Here is an 18,465-nt window from a genome sequence, read left to right on the forward strand (position 1 = left end):
CTGAAGTGTCAATAGTATTTTCAAACAGACATTATTTCTTGCCGCATACATCCATCTACTATGAATTAGGTACACTTCATCTTCTCAAATAGCAGGATTGAAATATTCCTCTGTTTTCACATTTCTGCAATCTGTCTTGGCATTAATTGGCTATTATCATATAAGATTTTTCAAACATTTAAAGCAAGAAAGGGGCTCCAGCAAAAATAAATAAATAAACCACAAGTAAAGAAAAGGAGGCACACTTCCAAACATTTAACCTTTGGAATAGCTCACTGACACATACAAGATTGTAAACTCAATCATTTCTGTTTCCTGCTGTATGAGTAGCCTGTGAACAGGGACCATTCTCACTAGAGGGTATTAGGCAAACTACTATCGTCTTTGCTTTAGCTGCTCATCTGCAATATAGGAACAAAAATGCTGGCCTTTCTTTAAAAGGGCTGTTGTGAAGGTTGTTGAGATAACGATATGCAAGCCTTTGAGCATGTGAAGTACCTGGCGTCAAGTCTAAGTATTGGGTTGTATCCAATGGTTGTGGAAGTGGAAGGCAGCTTCCGCAACTGATGTTTCTCTTCCCTCCTCGTAATGTCAACAGCCCTGGTACCACCACACCTCCCCACCAAAAAACCTCTCTAGAGGGTTGGGTGGCCCTCCTGAACAGTGTGGACTGTTTTCTACAGGGAGAAGAGGATGTGCTGAAAACCAAGCAAAGGGGACCTCATGCATTTGGAGCTGCCTTCGAGTCATGAAGCAAGTGGATACAGTCCTCATTATTCACAGTAATGCAGTCACCAACCATAGCTGGTGCTGAGGTAGGGATGGTAGAGTAAACCATTTGATGGAACATCTATAGGAGGCTGCTGAGTCAGACCATTGGTCCATCTAGCTCAGTACTATCCACACAGACCAGCAGCAGAATTCTCCAGATCTAACCCAAGAAGCTAAGGATTGAACCTTAGATCATCAGGGGGTTTGGGCTGGGTGTTCATCAGTATGCAGATGACACCCAGCTCTACCTCTCTTTTAAATCCAGAACCAGTAAAGGCAGTGAATGTCCTGTGTGAGTGCCTGGAGACCGTTGGAGGATGGATAGCGGCTAACAGATTGAGGCTGAATCCTGACAAGACAGAAGTACTGTTTTGGGGGGACAGGAGGTGGGCAGGTGTAGAGGACTCCCTGGTTCTGAATGGGGTAACTGTGCCCCTGAAGGACCAGGTGCGCAGCCTGGGAGTCATTTTGGACTCACAGCTGTCCACGGAGGCGCAGGTTAATTCTGTGTCCAGGGCAGCTGTCAGTAGCTCCATCTGCCCACCAGACCCTACCTGCCCACGGACTGTCTTGCCAGAGTGGTGCATGCTCTAGTTATCTCCCACTTGGACTACTGCAATGCGCTCTACATGGGGCTACCTTTGAAGGTGAGCCGGAAACTGCAATTAATCCAGAATGTGGCAGCTAGACTGGTAACTGGGAGTGGCCGCCGGGACCATATAACACTGGTCCTGAGAGATCTGCATTGGCTCCCAGTATGTTTCCAAGCACAATTCAAAGTGTTGGTGCTGACCTTTAAAGCCCTAAATGGCCTCGGTCCTGTATACCTGAAGGAGTGTCTCCACCCCCATCATTCAGCCTGGACACTGAGATCCAGCACTGAGGGCCTTCTGGCGGTTCCCGTATGCGAGAAGTGAGGTTACAGGGAAGCAGACAGAGGGCCTTCTCGGTAGTGGCACCCGCCCTGTGGAACGGCATCCCATCAGTTATCAAGGAAATAAGCAGCTATCCTATTTTTAAAAGACATCTGAAGGCAGACCTGTTTAGGGAAGCTTTTAATATTTAATGCTGTATTGTTTTTAATATTCGATGGGGAGCCGCCAAGAGTGGCTGGGGAAACTCAGCCAGATGGGCGGGGTATGAATAAATTATTATTATTATTAACCTGGGACTTTCTGCATGCAAGGCAAATACTCTACCCTGAGCAATAGCCCCCTTTCCTATGGAAAGACAATGGGGTTTTCCCAAATCAGAATACCCTCAGGAAAAATCACATGGAACAAAAAGTTAGACTGAATCAAGAGGGTCACTCCGTAGCCCTTAAAAATGTGTGATCCGCAGAGACCCTCTATTTCCCAGCGATGAAAGGGAAAAAATGGCTATCCTAAAGCAATATCCCATATTCAATAGGTATTTGGCATAGCTTTAGTATGCTTAACTGGACACTGCTTTTTTAAGAATATAAAAATGGAAGGTTGTGGAGGAGGGAAAGTTCTTTTACCCTGATGTGGCTGGAAGAAGTTATTTTCTGAGCTGTGAAATGAAGATTGTATTCAGAGAACTCAACTGTACCCAGCTGTATCTCCCTCATCACTCACAGTTGCTTTCAATTATTTAGCTACTGCACTGTCGTCTCTGCTGAACCCTGACTGCAAGTTTTTGCCCAAGAAGATATTTGATTAACTGGTAACATGTTTCAGGTCCTTGTAAAACATTAAAGAGAAGGTCAGAAATACAGGCAGTTAACAAAATGGAAACGTTTCCTGCATTTCATAGGTTACTTTTAAATCTGTGCAATGCTGCTGTTTTAAATTTAGCTCTGCATTTATGTTTTATTATTTCTATACATTTTTAATTCGTATAAGCTACACTGAACTTCAGACTGAAGGGAAAGCAGAGGGGGAATCCTTTTAATCAACCAATAAATAAATAAAATATTCCCAGTCTAGTGTATTTAACCAGGGCAGTACTCACTAGAAGCTAATCTGGAAATATACAAAACTTCAGTTTAAAAAGAAAACTTTTTCAAATATAAAAGTTGCATCTAAAACATACAAGTGAAACTAAATAAAATCAATGACAATGTTAATGGAGAATTTTCAAATATGTACAGTCAAAGACACATAAATTTGCAAGTCAACAATCTAAAACTCAGTCTTAGTGGTCAACTTGCCCCAATAAAAATTCTGTTCTTTTGTGAGTTTCCCCACACTAAAGTAAAGGGACCCCTGACTGTTAAGTCCAGTAGCGGACGACTCTCGGGTTGTGGCACTCATTCGTTTTACTGGCCGACTAAGCCACTTCTGGCGAAACCAGAGCAACACACGGAAACGCCGTTTACCTTCCCGCCGGAGCGGTACCTATTTATCTACTTGCACTCTGACGTGCTTTCGAACTGCTAGGTGGGCAGGAGCTGGGACTGAGCAACAGGAGTTCACCCTGTCACGGGGATTTGAACTGCTGACCTTCTGATAGGCAAGCCCTAGGCTCTGTGGTTTAGACCACAGCGCCACCCACATCCCTTTCCCCACACTAAATTAACCATATTTTACAGGATGATGACTTTACAGATATATGCATGCATTACCTATATACACTATTGTATTTTCAGTCAGAGGAGGGGGGAAGCAACACAGCTTTACCTCTTTTTTAATAGGAAAAGGACTTGATATTATGCCATTTAATTTGGGTGTCCTCAAAATGTTCCCAGTTGCCCATATCTATATTAAAGGTAAAAAACAAAAACCAATATGGACTTTTGAGTGGGAAGTCCAAAAAGAATCCCTGTATAAGGAGTGGAGAACGATATGAGTGTATAACTGAAGACTTATAAACAAATAAAGAAAAAGAAGAAATTACTCATTTGGAAATTACATGCTTTGAAAATTTGAGAGACCTCCTTTGCTCTGATGGAGGATGCCATCACTCACTCACACACACACACACACACACACACCACAGAACTGGAACAAAATCTCATGCCAAACTAGAAACCACAGGAAAAGATCATAAAGCTGTAATTTCCATAAAGCGTTTGCCTAGAATAGGAACAGTGCAATTATATTGTTATGTAACATAAATTACAATTTTGTTGAGAGCCTCCAAGTGCAGTCATGTTAAGTTATTTCATCCCGCCCTATAGATCATAATCAATATAGATGGTTCTCCACAAACAAAAATAAATCATGGCTGAGAGCACTTTTAGAGTTAAGCTTCTAAAGATAGGCAAAGGAAAGAAATGAAACATTAAAGCAATGAAACAAGCATGACAGCATTAAGGACGAGCTTAGTGAAACACTCCATCAAGTTTAAAGTAGGAAGAAGCGATATATGCCTAGAAATAAGGGTGGTTGTAAACTACTACCTTTCTTTGCATGCTGCAGCCTCGTCAACCATTTGGCATGATTCAGCCAGAGTTTGAATCTCTCTCTCTCATATGACAGTCAATGCAACTTGAATGTAATTAAGCTGCATTGACAGTAATGAGAGGGCTAAGATCGTGCTTAACAGGTCGCCACTAACCCTGATGGAATGCAAAACTGCTTCATATGGCATGGATTGTATCCATCCTACTCACCTGACTACATACGCCAAAACACAACCTTCTACAGTTTTTTCATGGGGAAACCAAAAAAGTGACCTCAAAGATTACACATATAGAAATGCACATCAACATAGTAGCACTGCAAATGGAAGAAACTGACCTTTGGTTTTCATTTTTACTGCTTTTTGTGGCTTCAGTTCTGTTCCAAGTATATCAAAGAGAGCCGTCAGCTCAATTAGTGCCAGAGTGTGGACCTTCTTCATATCCTGAGGGGCAAGGTCCCCAATCTTTGTTGTACCCGTTTTGTCTTTTGGCAGTCTGAAATTCTAAGAGTTTAAAATAATAACATTAAAGTCTACTCTCTACAAGCAACAAAAGGAAGCGGGAGCTCGTGCTGCATTTCAGCGGTGCATATTATTGAGGAAGCTATTTATTTATTTATTTTGCTATAATAAATTCACTTTTTGCACTCCCTAGTTTTAAAATTCCCTCCCCTCCCAAGCATATCATTAAAATTACAGCTTCACTGGGGACTTGTACACAGGTACCAAACAGGAGGTACATGTGGGGCTGCGGTCTCTGTGGGTAACAAAATAAGGGCTAGAGGAGTTACCCATGCCTTAGAAGTGTTTGAAAGTGGGTTACCCATACCTTGAAAGTGGATTTGGCTTTTGCCTGTTTGAAAACTGAATGCATGCCAAGAGCATCGTGCATCTTTCTTTAAGCAATCAACAACAAGACAAATAAATTCGGACTAGAGCAATGAGCACCTGATCATCAAGTGAAAGTGCTTTCATCCCTAGAAAAGGACCCAAAGCCTGGTCTAAACAGCTGAAGTAGTAAAATAGTTCCTAGAACTATAAATCTTCAAACTGGAAGTGGTAATGGTGAAGGTTGCATATGTGAACACTTCTCAGCCCATTAGTGAACACAGAAAACTAGATTAAGACTCTGCAGTTTCACACTTCGTTTTCCATGAATGCCCCATTACCAACAATGCAATCAAGCAGGATGTTCCTGGGCTGTACCATTTAGCCACCTCTTCTACTATTTTTGCATGCACAAATAATCAGTTAAAATTAGTGAAAAGCAACTACCTAAAAACAGTCAAAAGTTAAAATCAACGATAAGCTTAAAAACCAGATTGAAACACATGTCAACATTCTACATGACCGAATATGTAGTACTCTCTATTTCTTTGAACTTGAAGTTCTGAAGTGTAATTTTGAAGGTGCTGCAGAAGATAAATAATTTTTTTTTAAAAAACCCACAGAATTAAAGATATTAAATCAAGACCAAAAAATCACCTACAGGAAGGAGTGTGTCATCCTCTTTGCCCTTCGAGACTTTGCCTGCTGGGTCATCTTTGAGCGTAGCTGCCTGCTCCGAAAATGATATTTCCAAGTTAATGTCCGTTTCAGTCACTGGAACATCTTCTCTTGGATGGTCATAATCAATATGTTGACAAGATGCTAGGTGTGATGAAAAAGAAATCAGGGAAATGGTCACTGAAGTTTAAATGCAGCTTTTCTTCTTCTTCTTCCATCACCATATTTGGGGGAGGGGGGGGCTGAATTAATCATGGATTGGCTCCATAGATTAATGAACAGAAATCTGCTCACAGAATGCTTCCACCTTCTGATAGGTTATGTGAGCCTTTATGAACTTCAGCTGGATCACAGTCCCCCTTACACAAGCATATAACTGCTTTGCAATCAAGGCACATTACGAAGATCACAAAAGTTTAGAATCCTCCCTCCCATTAATAATCTTACTGTTGTGCTGTTAAAAAAATATTCTACACTTCCCAGCATGTAAATCTCCTTGATGGTAAACCACTATTATGTTACTATCTCTAGCTTAACATAGATAGTACCACAACTAATGTGCAGCATTGCTCAGTTTCAAAGTTAATAAATTATCATCATTTTTCAATCATGAGGCAAGCATGATGACTTCTGTAGCTTTAAAGTTTTTGTTAAATACCACCTAAACATCAGAGGTTATTATTAGAGATGAGAAAATTACTTCACTCCCCTACTTTGCTCACTGCTCTAAACCCAACTTTTACTAACAAGCTTTCAGTTTTGAATTTCACTTCAAGAATATTTGGTGCCTCTGAAATACCAGGCAATTCCTACTGCCGTTGGAAGAACAACGGCTATGCTCTGCTAAAACAACACTGACGAGCCTCTGGCACAGCCCAGAAACAGGTGCTGAAGTTTGTACCCAGCAAAACTTGGGACAATTCTTCAAATGGAACAGATTTCTCTCCCACTCCAATCCTGGCAGCAGAGCTGCACTTTACAGCAAGGTTCCCAACAGCTGTAACATATCAGAATATACACAGGCTGATTTAGCTTTCACCCTTTTCATTCAGTGCTATGAGAGCGTTACCATATGGAAATTGCCTTTCAGAACTTCTCCATTTGTAAAGGCTCATAAAGAGGCACTGGAGAAAAAAGAACCAGATGTTATGAAATTCTTAAATAAAATGCCTGGTAATTTTCCAGGCCAAGATTCTACAGCACAGTTTACTGGCATAAGCCCTATGCTTTTCTGTCTGCCTCTCTGCCTTGTGCTGACCCAGCAGTTTGGCAGCAATCCCATCTTTGAAACTGTTCTTGCTAGTGAATGGCTGCCTGGTGGCTGAAGCAAGCAGAGAAAAGGCTCATTAATGCTCCTCTAAGCCCATATTATTCAGCTGGTGGTATCTTTCTGCTTCACAAGATTTTGTATTTCCAACTTGGCTCCTGCTTATTGAACATGTGTTCAGAGTTCTGAAATATATTGATAATTAGTAATATATCCCATTTTTAATACCAAACTTCATGGGTATCATTGTTATCATTAGTGAGAAAAGCAATGCTCTCTTGTTTTTCTGCTTATTTGGAAACATACCTTTCTCCTGTTTCCCCCACTCCCCAGTCAATTATATACCGGCATTTATGGCTATCGTACACAAATCCCTGTTTTGTAATTAATGTATATTCTGGCGTATAAGACTACTTTTAAGCCAGGAAAATCTTCTCAAAAGTCAGGGGTCGTCTTATACGCCGGGTGGAGAATCTGCGGTTGAGTATATCTCAAACTCTATATTTTAACTGGAAAAGTTGGGGGTCATCTTATATGCCCAGTCGTCTTATATGCTGGAAAATACGGTAGTCATTTTTCTGACCATGCTTCCTTATCCTACTTTTAAGATTTCCTTGTCTCTCAGACTTGGACCTAGCTGCCTTTGTATATGCTTCAAAATACAGTGAGGTTGCCAAGTCATTACTCTGGTGTCTTGGGATTTCCATAAATACATCCATGAGTTGAGGAACTCTAGTTCCATTATGAGAGTACAACTCAATTCAATGTGCTTTAGTTTTATTTATTATGAATTCCCAACGGCCAGATTTATATACCCATCTTAATCCAATGACTGGATTTCGCAGAGCTAGTCAAATAGCCAGATGAAATTGTTTTATTTACTTGTTTAATCTTCTCCTTTACAGCTTTTGGAAAGACAAATTGGTTAAAGCTTGCCATTAGGGTGGTGCAACTGGGGTCCCAACAACAGGCACATAATCTGCAGAGGGAGGCGCTGGCACACAGAACTGGCTGCTGCCATTGACATTAAACAAAGGTTACAACTTTCATTGTGCAATATATGGATTTTAAGAGTTTGTGAATATTATGATTACCAAATAATAATTATTTTGGTCTGGTTGCTGTTTATAGAAATAGCAATGGTATTCGATCCACACTGGGAACAGTTATGGTTAATTAGGGCATTGGAGCCACAAGACTAAATCCTTGCATCTGATGAGGTTTTTGACTTGGCAGAGATTTTGACACACGTGTTTGGGTTGCCTAAAAGACTCCTCCAGAATATGGTCTATATTCTGGATAAAGCTTTCTTTTTTAAAATAAATTAATAAATAAATGAACCTGTTCAGCAATATATCTTGTTAAGACATTTAAAAACAGAAACAATACAGAAAATTTGTTAAGGTTTACCCTCTTTCGTGTCCTCTTTGTTTTCTTTTGTTCTTACAGACTGGTGTTCACTGCCAATTTCCTAAAATGCAGAAAATAAAGTATTCTGAATATTTATTCGGAAAATAAAATGATAGGCAAGACACTTTGCTCCCACCTGATCTTAAGACAGACCTCAGAAAAAATTGCTCTTGCATGGATGTTTTCATGTGTGAATTTCATGTATAGAATTTATAGATAATATTGCCAAGATTTAAACACAGCCAGTACTTGAAAGGCTAGAGGTTTGGGGATATATGGAGAATCCCTGCTTCAGAAGCAAGGAGCCTGTGGTCCTCCAGATGTTGCTGAATTACAACTCCCCCTGTTCCTGACCATTCGGCTGGGGCTGATGGAAGCTGAGAGCCCAACAACATCTGGGAGACAAAGGATTCCCCACAACGGCCTGCATGAACAGCTTTTAAGCATATTGTGATGGCCAATTGTGAAGGGCATTTAGAATTTGGAAACTATGACTGAACTAGCAGTATATAACTAAAGGTATAACCCAGTTGTTATTCTGTCTGAATATGTGAAAGTTTGAAGAGCCTAAAGAGGATAGGGAAATTATTAATATTCATGTTAAAAGCTGCTCTATGTACAATCATCTACATATGGAAACCAAAAGGCCCTGTGCCCTGAAAAAATGTATGATGAGGTTATGAGACCTGGTGCTCATGCTGAAACTCATAAATGATAACAGAATTGGAGTGGGCAGACTGGGAAATAAGATTTGATTGAGAAATGGATGGTTTTTGTTATGCATGGGAAACACACACACACAAGCAAGTATATACCCGGTAAATATATAATGAAACAGTTGGAATAAGAGCACATTGTTTATAAAAAAAACAGTTTTGTTGACTATACATTTCTGATTTAATTTATTTGTGTATGCATTGAAAAAAAATACATTGATACACACACATATTGTGCTCAGTCTTTTTAGTTCCAGTTACTAGAGATGTCAGTGAGGTTTGCCGGGCTCAGGCTCAGAAATAAGACTCTGGGATCCTGTAAGGCTCAACCCAAAGCGAGCGGTGAACATTAGAAGGTTAATTCCCCCCCCCCCCAGTTCAGGTTAAAATACTGGGCTGATGAAGGCTTCCCAGTGCATTCCTTCGTTGCAGAGCATCCCCAGAGGAAACTGGTGTTGAGGGCAAAAGCTTAACCCCAGATAACATTGTCTTCCCTTGCCGGAGGGATGGGCTTTTGCTCAGAAGCCCCAGTTTTCCAAAGTCCCAATCCCAGCTTCTCATTTTATCTGGGCCTCAGAAAAGCCAGCCAAATTCTTCTTCCTCCCCACAAAAAGTGTGGGGGGGGACTCCCAACTATTTCTGAGACAAGTAGCAGAGAACTTCCCCTTTCCCTGCGGTTATATGCTTCTGCTAATACTTGAACAGGTTCTTCCAGTGCAGGGAAGTTTGCATATTAATCCAAGGTCAGGTTAGCCAGAACAGGTGCAACCACTTCTTGCTCTTGACACTTCCCCACATTCCCCGTGAATAATGATATCAAGATCCTTTTAATTCAGTATAAGAGCAAACTTTCTCGTAGATTTCCAAACCCCAAACTAGGAAGGGTAAACACAAGCACACTAGCGACCTTCCCCAACCTATCTCTCCAGATGTTTGGGACTACCACTCCTACTGGACCTTATCAGCACAGCCAAGCTGGATGAGGTTGATGGGAGTTGCAGTCCAAAACATCTGGAGGGCATTGAATTGGAAAAGGCTGCACTACAGAGAAAAGTGGAACCAGTGAAACCTTCTATATACATGATGGTTCTTTCTGCCATCCATTACTGAGAGTAGTTCAGAGAACACTTTAAGAACGTATTTGCCACCCAATCCTACATTTGGAAGCCCATCAAATTTAGTAACATATTAAAAAAATTGTCTGAAGCAGTGTCAGACCACTCAGGGTTGTCTATGTTGACTAGCAATGACACTCCAGAGTTTCAGACAAGTGCCATGCCTATAGTCCTACCCAGAAATGCCAGGATTAAAGCTGGCATCTTCTGCATGCGGTTCAGATGTTCTACAACTGAACAATTGGCCCTTCTGCACACATTTTGATGGGGCACATTCCCAAGTAAAGGTACGCAGGACTGCAGTCCAGGGAAGTGTTTCAGACCTTTTCATTACTAGTCTTCAGTTGTTGCTCCTTAATTGGTTTTATGCGGCAACATTTTAGCATCGAATTGCTCCAGAGAAAAACAGGAACCTTTAGTCCTTGCAAGTATAATCATAATAGCACAATTGCTGTGTGTGTTATTTCCTATTGTTTTAGTAAGTAATTGAATTTTGTAGCAGTTATATATGATTTTGAATACAGAACAGCAGCATGTGGCTAAAGGACAAACATTTAAATGAGCCTAATATGTGGCTGGTGTCACCACAGCTTGAGAATGCAATTACACAGCTCTAAAAAGGAATGCACAGCACTTTTTGATTCGGTAAGAAAAACAAAAGCACCTCTTTATATTCTTCACTTCAAAAAGGGAAGTGAAGCACTAGCTCAGGCACAGGCAAAGTCGGCCCTCCAGATGTTTTGGGACTACAACTCCCATCATCCCTGACTACTGGTCGTTAGCTAGGGATGATGGGAGTTGTAGTCCCAAAACATCTGGAGAGCCGACTTTGCCTATGCCTGCACTAGCTACATCATCTGACAGATTATAGCATCCATAATAAATGGAGCAACAGCTGTACCAAACTAATTTCATAGTTGAATAGAACACCTCTGTGTCTGGCTCTCAGGCACATAAATGAGTAAAGTCTGACATTCCCAAAATGGGAAAAGGTGTCCCCTGAACCTGTGCATCTTTCTGCTCCAAGTTTTCTATACAGGAAATTATTTTTGCATTTCTCCATTTTCAGAAACGGAGAATGCATCGGGATATTGAAAGCCATCCCACAGCTGAACAATCTACATGCAAGCAAATAAACCCTATGACTTGTCTGGCACTTAAAAGTCAAGAAAACGGAGCTCCACCTCACCTCAGTCTGCTGCCTGAACAAACTGCTTCCCTTTGTCTTATGTGAAGACCTGCTTCACAAAATAAATCTAGGCTTCGCAAAACATATGTAAGGCCCCCTTCTCAACAAAACAAAAAACTTCATCTTATTCCTAGCAAATTTAAACACAGCAGCATGGCCATATCCTCTAAGTACCATGCAACAAGCAAAGCAGCTGTTAGGAAATGCCCTCTTGTTGAGATTTGTGGAACAGTGTCTCCTCCTCCTCTTGTTGTTGTTCAGTCGTTCAGTCATGTCCGACTCTTCATGACTCCATGGACCAGAGCACTCCAGGCATGCCTATCCTTCACTGCCTCTCGCAGTTTGGCCAAACTCATGCTAGTCGCTTTGAGAACCCTGTCCGACCTCCTACTTAACACTGTCTCCTCCTACTTAACCCTAATAGCCTGCGTTCCTATACAGGTTTTTTTTCAAAGTGAGGCTAAAGCAAAAGCCACAAACCAGGAACTCACTTTTTCCTTTGACTCATTTTGCTGCTTGAAGATATCTCTCACATCAGGAACTTGGTACTGCTTGTTTTTCTTCCTCATTGTCTGTGTGACTGTCTCCACTCGTTTCTGCACAGCTGCTGCCTGCGTACGCGTCAGCGTAGCCAAAACCACCATGCTTTCTTGGGAGACAGCAGCCGCCTCACCAAAGAGGTTTGACAAACCAGCTTCTTTTAACCACTCTTCTTCCAATTCCCCCTCTTGCCCGGACAAAAGAAGAGAAAAATTAATTTGATGACATTTGCATGACCGCCCCATGGGTTTGCGTTATACCCAAAGTCAGCCATAGATTTCTGCAGGAAAGTGAGAGGTATAGAGCGTGTGTGTATGTGTATATATGTATATATATATATATACATATATATATATACACACACACACACACACACACATATATATATATATATATATATATATATATATATATATATATATATATATAAACTGCAAGCAGTTCCATGGAAGGTGTTCCTCATACAATCTGTGCAGAAACATTTGGCTCTTCTCCCATACATATTCCCTGTAATACAGGATTTTTTTGGGGGGGAGTATCTGTTTCCTACATGAAATTAGAAAGCCCAGCACCAGAATTTACGGTATATATAATTGCCACATTCAATGGATTTGAACACCATTTCTGCTAGTTCAGCCTTCATTCCCAGCTGTAACAGTGCCTTGTTTTCTTGGTACAACTCTTCATTAGTTTAATTTAATCAGAGGTTATCAAGGCTAATGGGTGATCTTACTGCAAATGGGTGATTGTATTGCAGCATCCAATTATGCTTGCTGCTGCGTTCTCTACTCCTTAGTGATTTTCAGTAAGGTGATCATTTCCTCATTGTTTCTAGATGGCAACACATTGTTTACTAAAAACAAAACGGTCCCAGCAAACAAAAAACGCAGACCATTTGCTATATATAGAAATAACTAGCAAGGTGTTTTTTATGTTAGGAATAGAAGAAGCTACTCATACAAAAGAGAGGATTGCAGAAGTGTGCTTTAATGTCAGAGAAATGGCATCGACCTAGAACATTTCCTAGGAAACATTTACCTGAACCTCAGCATTTGTTCCCTAAAATTAGTATAGAAAACAGAAGTGCATTCTCAGTAAAAGGGTTCTAAGGTATTATCATTTCCCCCTACAGCTTCAGTCCTTGCCAAGAAAACATGATTATATATTCATTCATACACACACACACACACACCTCCAATCAGAATTTATTTTGCATAATTTTAAACATTAAAGACGCTCTATTGCGGAGTGGGGAGGGTATTTTACTCAATGTAATATTATTTGAGAGTACAATCTTGTCCCTCCATTGTTGATGGTGGTGGCAATATGTAACTGCTTCGCCACTGCCTTTGGGCAGTAGAGGCATGCTGCTGGTGTTCCACAGTGGGAAAGATCCCATCATAGCCCAGTGAGTGAAGACATACCACTCACTGGAAATTCTCCTGCCACCAGTAGTGGCAAGTGGATGGAAAGCACTGAAATCGGGAGTTGCAGGGTGGCAGCAAGTTTAGAATCACAGGATCCAAAATCCCATGAATCCCTCAGACCCAAAGTCTTGTGGATTCCTCAAGGGGCCCATTCCTTGGACCTCTCAACTACGCCAGCCTGGAGCAGGTGTGGTGAAACATTATGAGGAAACCCCCTACATTTCACCTTGGCTGACCATTGTGTTTTTTAAGAAAAGTCTCACCCCACCCACTATAAATAGGTCTGAGATACCATGTTAACCTATTGACTACCACAGTGTTTTTCAACCTTTTTTGGGCAAAGGCACACTTGTTTCATGAAAAAAATCACGAGGCACACCACCATTAGAAAATGTTAAAAAATTTAACTCTGTGCCTATATTGACTATATATAAAATAATTCTCTTGAATAGGAATCAAATAAACAAATTTTTCCCACGGCACACCAGGCAACATCTCGCGGCACACTAGTGTGCCGCAGAACAGTGGTTGAAAAACACTGGACTACCATATAGTCAAATGCATTTGGCAATTGAAAGGGCTGATTATTTGCACTAGGGTGTTTAGTTGCTTTCTGTTTTTTTCCAAATACACTGCATTTTACTACTGTACGTAGAAGCTGTTTTATCGTTGTTGTTTTTACGATATAATTCTGACTTCCTACAGGAATTATTGTTCTTTGTGTGATTCTGGGTACTATGGTAACCAGAATAGATATGACTTCTGAAGAAGCAAAAGAACTTCCCATTACCCTTACCAAAGCAGTGGTCAAAATCCAGTTAACAGTTTATTGCAAAACAGCAGAAATGTAAACGAAGAAAAGAGGAAATTCTCTCTTGCTGCAAAAGTTTTAAAAGCACATCTTGGGGCAATAATATGCATAAGTTATGAATTCAAGCAAGTACTTTCTTAAAGTATCATGGTTTTCCTCCAGCTCAGGATAGTCTAGTCCACAACAGCAATTCCAGGTCCTTGAAAATCATTGTCATTACACAGTCAATGTGTTGCCATATTTACAGAGGCACTAATCAATTCCAACTGACCAAATCTTAAATCTATCTTGGTATGTGGTTTCAAGCACAATAAATGAAAGATCTAAAACAGTCTTCAAAACAGAGAAACAGTTTTCTTAATTCCAGTTATAATTACCATCAGGCTCCTTCACCAGAACCACTGCTTGTTCTTCAGAGTTATTGCCTCTGGTTTCATTGATGTTTTCAAGTTCTTTCCAGTAGTCATCCATGGATAATTCATCGAGTGAATCTTGAGAACCTGAACGATTATAAGGGGGCTTCCCTGAGGGCTTCTTAGAGTTATCATGGTTCATATTATATTGACCAGATCTCCTGCTAGAAAACACACACACACACAGAGAGAGAGAGAGAGACTTAATAATGTGGTGCATAGTTTACAGTGACATCAGCAAAGCCAATAAGAAACATACCACTGATCTTCATACAACTTTTAACATATGAAAATGTGACATTTTAAGTAGCAATTTGTCTTTTATCAATATTTCTAGACTTTGAAGACCAATGCATATTTCATAAAGCGTGGAGTGGAGAGGAGGGTTTCCACTTTCTCAGAGTATGAATTACAGTAAGCCTGCAACTTATATGCATTCAGCTTCACGTGTGTAGCATAAAATTTTAAAAGGGGGACAGGAAAGAGGTGGGTTTCTGAGGGAAATGATGTTGGCAGCCCTACGCACCACTGAACCCAGTGTTTTTTGACTACGCACGATTTTTATTTTAGTCACGATCCCTGGAACATAACCCCCATGTTAAGTTGCAGGCTTACTGTACTTTTAAAACATCTCATCAATACTGAGGAGTCCATTGCACTCCCTGAAGGAGGAAGAATTAGTTTGTTCCCAGAGTAGGGCAATAGCTAATTGAATTGTTTATCACTTTGTAGCTGTATTTAGATATAAACACTTCAAATATGAATCAGCTCTCCCGGGACAGCTTGTGCTGAACTGAAGAAAACAAGTTCAATATTCTGAAGTTCACCCTGGCATTCAGATTGAGTCGGGACTTTAGTTTCTGTAGTTCCTACTTTTTAAAGAAATGTAGCTTTCTACATGAACCTCACTGGCAAAGGCAAGACATTCTGCCACACAATGTGCACCTACTCATTGAGTTATATGGAGCTAACTCCTGGAAAAGCAAGTACAGTACTGTATAAAGGTCACAGCCTAGAGTGTGTCCTTACTAAGAAAACATGTATCCTCTGTTATATCATTTATAAATACATTCCTCCCTCTTAATTTCCTGCTCCAACAAATCTAACTAATGAGTTTCAACAGTGTCTTGTACATTGCTTACTTGATTCTTGATATAGCCAGCGCTTTTTTTCTGGGGGGACTCATACGCCTAAACATTTTGTGAATCAAAGTTTGGCCTCCTTGGGGGGCAGTATTTCAATAAGAGTAGGAAATTGAGAGTACTCCTAAGCATTTTTTTAGTGGGGGGGAGCACTGGATATAGCAATGAAAAAGGCATTACTCTGTAAATTCATTTCCATGAATTCAATATGACATAGCAACTCCTTACCATGAATGGTACTACCATCCATGACAATCCTTTAGGTAGGCACACCAGGAAGAAAAAAAACTAACTAACCCTGAACTTTCCATGACTTCTGACTCCCACTCATGTCCATTCTCCCTGGGAGGTTAGAACCAATCAGTATCACAGAGGAAAGGTGCACGGAAACCCATTCACAAAAGGTTTGCGCTAACAGGGTTTTCTATGTCCTGTGCAGATTAATGTAACAGTGGCTCAAGGGATACCAATTACCTTCACAGCAATTCCTGGTAGTTAAAGGCAACAGGGTAACAATAAGTTAGCAGGATATAATGGCCGGGGTAAAGAAGGAAGTTGCTCACTGATCACAAAAAAATTAAAAATACGCATGCGTATAAACTAAATTGGTGGAAACCTAAAACCAACTGCATTGCTACCATGGCCATATCCTGCGCAATCTAGAGCCAAGAGAAAATGGAAACTGCTTAACTTAAGAAATGATAGCTAATACTGGCCTAGCTCATGACATAGGACCCTAAAACATTAAATATACCTTTTCTAATTTTAATCCAGCAGAACCAGAAGGTATAGCAGTGCACTTGTTACAGACCTATTTTCCAGTTGCAAAATAACTCATTGTAGGCCGGTTTGCTTATGGAAGTCAAGAGTGTTAAGCTACCATTTATATCACGTTGAAGATAGAAGAAAATCCGCATTCACGCAAAGCACAATGCCTATACAATTGCAGGTCTAGAATCTGGGCTTTACTATGGCAGACAGAACAAACAATTTTCTGAAATAATTTGTTGAGAATTTAAACTACTTGATGTCTGAAGAAAAAGTCTGGGGGAAATCAGCAACTATTTAGATGGAATGTATTGCAGCAAACATTTCTTTTCTGTTCCTCTGTCCCTGACTGCAGACTTACATGCTGTGTCTCAGTTCACAGCAAAGCACTGGAAAACTATTCACAATGTTTCGCACACAGCATCTAATTTGGCCCTTTTTGGCACAGCATTATCAGCTGGGTAGAGATCTAGTAATGTACACACAGCACTAACTTTCAAAAGTGCAGGGAACATCAAGGGAAGTATTCTTGTATTATCTTCTCCTTCCCACTACTCAAACATTTTTCCAGTTTGCAGAAGAAGTATTAGTGGACGCAGCATGACCCAGGAAGCACCCAAGTGTCTGACTGACTCACAAAAGCACAAGCATCAGTTTCAGGGTAAATTGTCATAAAACTATTTACACTCCAAGGACTAGTTGTGGTAAGCAGTTAAAGATTGATGGAAAGTACATAAATACTCTCTGGGGCTTTCCTTTCGCATGTAACCCTCAGCGGCTGCTTGCATAGTTGCAAGATAAACAGAATCCTTCACAGAGTCCCAACTGATTGTTACAGTCATGATAAGAAGTCACATTTATTCCTTTCTGATATTGGGGTTTCAGTCAGATATTACAAAATCTGTGCCACCACTGTTTTAAAACAAGTTTACTCACAGTTCTTAACAGAGTTATTCACCCATCTATTGGCTTTAATACAAACACACAAAAACAGTGTAATATTCTTGTCAAAGGCTTTCATCTGCTACAGAAGATATAAATCCCTTAAAGTACTAGTCCTATGCTATCTCCAGTAGAACTTGTGCCATCGTAGCCCCACTGAGCTGAGTGAGGGTTATTGCTTTTGTAAATACCTGTACTCTGAAGGTTACTTTCATCCAAAACACACTGAGTATTTAAAAAGAACTATGTTTGATTAAAAAAAATATTTCTTTGCACCATTTTGAGGCTCTCTCTTGGATTTCAGTTCTGTCCTCTTGGGCGCTCACCTAGCTGGGCTCTGGCCGCTGGCCTTCTTTGGAGATCCTATCTGGTTCATGGAAAGTTTCAATGATTCCTAAGTTATTCTAGAGTCTATTCATATATTAAAAGCAGATAGGTGGAACTTCCTGCATATGTTTAGTTAAGATACAAAGGTGAAGGCCAAGCTGGAAACCACCTCTCCAACGCTTGCTTTCCACACTGCAAGATTTCTATGTGAGGCTGCTTCAAGCAATACATACATAAATACATACATATATAATTATGAGAACTGTACCACACCCTAATTATGTGAGACTTGCCTCAAAGGGCCAAATTAGAAAGTATGTTAAATTCCCAGCTGCCACCAAAACCAGCAGCCACGCAGTTAGTTTCCCTTCAAAGAGTCTGGTAAACCGCACTGCAATGGTGCTACCACAATACTGCTTTTCACTTACACTCGCTTGACATCATTGGTTGCTGATAGATAAGAACAGGCAAATGCATGATATAATGATGGCAAGTAGTAAAGTAGCATATAGACATGAAATATAGCACATCTAAGAAAGATGTCGAAATTCAAATCATTGTGGTAAACAATGTTTTAGCTTATAAATTAGCTCTCACTGTTTCCAAAAGTTACTACCGGTATATGGTAACTAAGCCATTTCCAAGGTTTCTGTTTTTGTCTATTCTTCTCTTCACAGGATGCTCCCTTGTCATTACAGCAATGTTCCAGATTTTACACAAGCATTCCTCAGCAGACTAGGGTGAGTCCTCTAAGG

At 40.4% G+C, this 18,465-nt stretch overlaps 1 protein-coding gene across 4 annotated transcripts in view; it reads right to left on the minus strand.

The window, feature by feature from the left end:
• The window catches only part of ARHGAP18 (Rho GTPase activating protein 18), a 59,539-nt gene that overhangs the window by 11,831 nt on the left and 29,243 nt on the right, over positions 1 to 18,465 (minus strand). For 2 of the 4 annotated variants that reach the window (XM_033143773.1, XM_033143772.1), the window contains exons 2-6: positions 14,496 to 14,692; positions 11,832 to 12,067; positions 8,321 to 8,381; positions 5,627 to 5,787; positions 4,476 to 4,641 (exon numbers count right to left, since the gene is read on the minus strand). In XM_033143773.1, coding sequence (XP_032999664.1) covers positions 4,476 to 4,641; positions 5,627 to 5,787; positions 8,321 to 8,381; positions 11,832 to 12,067; positions 14,496 to 14,692 — 821 coding nt within the window. Of the gene's footprint in view, positions 1 to 4,475; positions 4,642 to 5,626; positions 5,788 to 8,320; positions 8,382 to 11,831; positions 12,068 to 14,495; positions 14,696 to 18,465 lie in introns of all 4 variants that reach the window. The other 2 variants (XM_033143774.1, XM_033143771.1) reach the window with 1 other exon arrangement.

This window comes from Lacerta agilis, chromosome 3 (genome assembly GCF_009819535.1).
Source record: "Lacerta agilis isolate rLacAgi1 chromosome 3, rLacAgi1.pri, whole genome shotgun sequence".
NCBI lineage: Eukaryota > Metazoa > Chordata > Lepidosauria > Squamata > Lacertidae > Lacerta > Lacerta agilis.